This window comes from Penaeus japonicus, unplaced genomic scaffold (genome assembly GCF_977035675.1).
Source record: "Penaeus japonicus unplaced genomic scaffold, GWHDUDI00000001_assembly GWHDUDI00000008, whole genome shotgun sequence".
Lineage (NCBI taxonomy): Eukaryota > Metazoa > Arthropoda > Malacostraca > Decapoda > Penaeidae > Penaeus > Penaeus japonicus.
This window is the reverse complement of record NW_028234410.1, coordinates 1,744,620-1,749,619: the sequence shown is the minus strand read 5'-3', so window position 1 is coordinate 1,749,619 and position 5,000 is coordinate 1,744,620. Positions and strand designations below refer to the sequence as shown.

Sequence of the window (5,000 nt, the reverse complement as noted above, 5' to 3'; positions counted from 1 at the left end):
ATCAGCTGATCTTAGTCCAGTTCTGGAGTTTCTGTGTATGTGTGTTATTGAGAGAGAGATCGATATACATCTATCTATCTATCTATCTATCTATCTATCTATCTATCTATCTATCTATCTATCTATATATATATATATATATATATATATATATATATATATATATATATATAGAGAGAGAGAGAGAGAGAGAGAGAGAGGGAGAGAGAGAGAGAGATTGAGAGAGAGAGGGTGATAGGAGAGAGAAAGGGAGAGGTAGAGAAAGAGTGAGTGAGTGAGAGAGAGAGAGAGAGAGAGAGAGAGAGAGAGAGAGAGAGAGAGAGAGAGAGAGAGAGAGAGAGAGAGAGAGAGAGAGAGAGAGAGAGAGAGAGAGAGAGAGAGAGAGAGAGAGAGAAAGGGATAGGTAGAGAAAGAGAGAGAGAGCGAGAGAGAGAGAGAGAGAGAGAGAGAGAGAGAGAGAGAGGTAGAGAAAGAGTGAGCGAGAGAGAGAGAGAGATGGAAATAAGACACATAAATTATATGTATGCATAAGGATCACAGACATGGCACATTAATATTTATTTTTCCAGCTGTTCTTCTAAGAACCGTAGAGTAATGAGGTTCATATTCATCATAGTACTGTAAGAAACAAATATATTTTCATAATATTCATATTGTACAGAAATATGATATGTGTGTGTGCATGATTATGTATGAGTAATACACGAACATATGTATCAATTAATATCAGATACACATAATATCATTGAATGTATATGTTTCACTCATAATTTACTTAATTCATCTCATTCATCTTTTTTTAATATTGCCGATTTAAGCGTATAGATTTTAGACAAAAAATAGTATATTTAGAAAACCTAAGATGTCCACAACAGTTCTTCACTTTAGCGAAGAAATAAGTGGATTCCTTCTAGAGGGCACAGGTCGTTTTCTGGGTGATAGTGGCGGGGGCGCTCTCCCCTGATGAGACGGAGAGCGCGAACACACTGAACGTATATTCGGTGCAGCTGGTGAGTCCTGTGACGGTGAACCTGACCTCGAAGGGCAGGTCCTCTCCGGGGGCAGGGCTGATCTCCGTGGAATTGGAGTTCGTTCCGTCGGTCCACTCGAGGCGATAGTTCCTGGCGCAGAACTTGTTGGTGTCCGGCTGCCACCAGTTGACCAAGACGGAAGTCTCGTGCACGGCCTCTGCCTCAAAGGCCCTGGGGACGCTCGGTGTGTCGCCTCCGGTCGTGGTGGTGATGGTACGCCATTCCGAGGTCAGCCCGGTTCTTGTCACAGCTCTGACGTTGACGAGGTAGTCAGCGCAGGCCTCGAGGTCCGTGAACGTACCGTCCATGTAGGGAACGACCTGGCTGCGTCTGCTGAAATAGTCGTCCTCGTTGATGATCTCGATGTCGTACTCGTGGACACACTGAGGGTGAGTCTCGGGGGCTTCGTAGCTGATAGTGAGCTCGTGGGACGTCACCTCCTTCATCCTCAAGAACCTGACAGGGCCGGGCTCTGAGGGTAAAGAAAAGCACGTGCGTTAGGATCTCTCTCCTCGGCCCTGAAGCGGGAACATGCGCGACCTGTAACTGAGTCCACCCAACAAGACAGAAGAGGATCACTCACGGACGTCGTCGGTGTGAGTGGAGTTGGCGGTGGGCAGGCCGACGATGCCTCCGGGAGTCACGACAGAGACAATCACGTCGTAACTGCTGCAGGGCAAAAGGTCAGTGATGGTGAAGTTGTTGTTTCCGCCGCCGGCCGGAATATCTTCGCAGATTTCGGTATGTTCGTGATCATGCCAGCAGATGGAGATGGAACCCGAACACTTCTCGTTTGGATCGGAACCCCAGATGACGTCGATGGAGTCCGGTCCATGGGCTCCGACGATCACGGTGGGCGGCGCGAGAGGCTCTGGCGAAACGAAACTTTGGTTCTGAGACGTCGGAAGAGAATTTCCCATTCTTTTACATTCTAAAAAAAACATCATTTAACCGACTCTCTTATCTTAGCATAAGACCCAGGACCCATACCCGTCTCAGCGGTGGCGGCGTAGTTCCTTACAGCAGGCCCAAGGAATCCGGTTTTGCTGATCGCAAAGACGTCGATGGTGTAATTAGTGCAGCCATTGAGCGGAGTGATGATCGCCTCGTGATCTGATGCTCGCACGTACTGGAAGTTGCGCGCGTGAGTCTCTCCGTAAGAGAAGGCGAATCTATAGAGGAAGGACGGAAATTATAGTACATTTTACGGATACAGTAAATACAAGAGAGAGGGGGGGGGGGGAGAAGGAGAGAAAGAGAGAGAGATACTGCATCCCACCGCTGCCACCAGTAAGGCACTGGTATTGTACATCATGTGACCCAAGACATTGATCATTTATTTCTACTTAATTCAATGCAATATCGCGGGCAGTCTGTTTTGACCTGACACGTCCTGTTTCCTGTGTTCGTTTCCGCCTCGGATCTCCAGCTTCTCTAAGCAGCTGTGTTTGCTAACAGAAGGCCTTAGGCATAGAAAGTTGACTCAGGATTTGTACTTAAGGACACACAAGGAACCAGGGCAGACAGAGAGAGGCAGAGAGACAGACAGACAAGAGTGAACAGCTCTGACCCCTGGCCTTCGACCGGAGCCTGGTGCATTAACAAGAGTCCACAATAAAGACCATGACACGTGAACGTCTGTCTGTTTATTCACTGGATCACAACCAGGACATCGAGCGCTGTACAACTGCTCCCAGGGTGGGTCACAACTGTTGCCAGCAAGCTGGTTACAACTGGCGGCAGCTGGTGGTTTACAGAGAGAGAGAGAGAGAGAGAGAAAGAAAGACAAAGACACACTCATACACACACACACACAACACAGAAAGAAAGAAGCATATGGGGAGAAAAAGATGGACTGTTATAGAAGACAACTCACCTGTCTACACAGAGTCGGTTGGTCAGAGGATCGTCCCACTTGATGCTAACCGAATCCTCGGTGCTGAGACCCACGACAACGTTCTGCGGCGCCCCGGGCACTGTGAATACAAGCACAGATGCATTACACAAGCACACACAAGACACTTGTGGCAGAGTCATTCGTATGGACTGAAGACTATCCCATTTTGCGATCAGACTTTCGAGAGGTAGGCGCACCTCCGTCTTGAGAGGTGATGAAGGTGCTCTCAGATGGACCTGCGACGCCCGAGGGAGTCACGCCCGCCACGGTGATCTCGTACTTCCCACACGCCTCCAGTCCCGCCAGGCTGATGAAAGTGTCAGTGCTCTGTCGGTGCAGGAGAATGCCGTCGTCACAACACTAGGATTCTGAATTACTAATCGTCATACAACACGTGTTTGCGATTAACGACGATCAACGAACTATCTCGAAAGGGCAGATATAAAGGCCTCGAGGGACTTACATTCTCGCACTGAATGGCGGTGTCCGATTCCAGGCGGTAGCAGATCTCGTAGGTGTCCACGCAGGCGGCGTTGGTGGCAGGGGCGTTCCACGTCAGGTTGGTTGCGCTACCGCCTATTCCCGAGACGGCGATGTTGCTGGGGGCGCCCGGGGCTGGGGGAGGGGGGAGGGACGCAGGGGTCATTGGATTCTTGTGATGAGGTAAAGGGTTAAGCCGCACGGGCAAGTTTACACGTTTAAGCTTTTCTCAGATAGGGATGATTCTAGGACATTTTATTACTCAGATTCCAAACTATTAAAGCTGCAGGCGGATGTTTGTTAAGTTAATCTCTACAGAAAAACATAATTTTCTTCATCCTTATAACTGAACGGAATGTGAGATCACAGAAAAAGAAAGAAAGAAAGAAAAAAAAAAGGAAGAAGAAGAAAACCCTAGAGGATCGTCGCGTGTCCTCGTCGCAACTCACGCTTATCTGCCGTGGCGCCGGACGTGGCAGCCGCATCCCCGAGCACGTCGCCGCTCGGCCCGTCGAAGTGCGGCACCAACTCGAAGTCGTGGTCGCTACAGGCGGGCAGGTAGTCGACGATGTAGGTGCAGTACTCGTTGAAACAGCGCACGTCGTTGGAGAAGTCGCTGTCGGTCGTCAGCGTGTACTTGTGGAGCGGGTAGTCGCCGTCCTGGGTGAGGTTCCACTCCAGCTCGACGTAGTCATCGCCGCTGCTCTTCTGCCGGAAGTTCTGGATTTGGCCTGAGGGACGACAGGGCGGGCGAGGGTTACGCGCGCACGCGGCTCAACATACATGCATAGGTATGTGTGGGCGGATGCGGATGTATGTGTGTATGTATGTGTGTGTGTGTAGCATACATACATATATACATGCATATATACATACATATATATATATACACACACATATATATATATACATATATATATATATATATATATATATATATATATATATATATATACATATACATATATACATATATATACATACACATACGTACACATGTACACATGTACATATGTACACACGTACACACAGGTACATATGTATGTGTCTATGCATATATGTGTATGTATGTACCGAGGTTTCCAACATTTTTATCAATATGGGAAAAGGCAGATGGTCTCCAGTGGGGGTGGGGGGGAGGGGGGGGTAACATAAGGGATGAGGCAATGAGCGGAGGAACAGAGCCATATGGTCAGAAGGGTATAGATTTCATTAAAAATCTATTCATATGTAAATATTTGATTATATATATATATATATATATATATATATATATATATATATTATATATATATATATATATATATATATAATATATATATATATATATATATATATATATATATTAATATATATATATATATATATATATATATATAATATATATATATATATATATATATATATATATATATATATATAAAGAGAGATAGAGAGAATCTGTGTGTGTGTGATAGACAGACATATAGATAGATAGATAGATGGATAGATGGATAGATAGATAAATAGATAGGCAGCTAGAGAGAGAGAGTGCAAATGTGTGTGTGTGTGTGTGAGAGAGAGAGAGAGAGAGAAGTATCTCAGGGCAGAGA

General features: G+C 46.1%; 1 protein-coding gene across 1 annotated transcript in view; it reads right to left on the bottom strand.

The window, feature by feature from the left end:
- Positions 1 to 616: 616 nt before the first annotated feature.
- LOC122253919 (tyrosine-protein phosphatase Lar) overlaps positions 617 to 5,000 on the bottom strand; it is a 4,981-nt gene continuing 597 nt past the window's right edge. The window contains exons 2-8 of the mRNA XM_043017347.2: positions 3,858 to 4,139; positions 3,392 to 3,543; positions 3,126 to 3,255; positions 2,908 to 3,007; positions 2,022 to 2,203; positions 1,615 to 1,902; positions 617 to 1,503 (exon numbers count right to left, since the gene is read on the bottom strand). Coding sequence (XP_042873281.2) covers positions 911 to 1,503; positions 1,615 to 1,902; positions 2,022 to 2,203; positions 2,908 to 3,007; positions 3,126 to 3,255; positions 3,392 to 3,543; positions 3,858 to 4,139 — 1,727 coding nt within the window. The 3' untranslated portion in view covers positions 617 to 910. The remainder of the gene's footprint in view (positions 1,504 to 1,614; positions 1,903 to 2,021; positions 2,204 to 2,907; positions 3,008 to 3,125; positions 3,256 to 3,391; positions 3,544 to 3,857; positions 4,140 to 5,000) is intronic.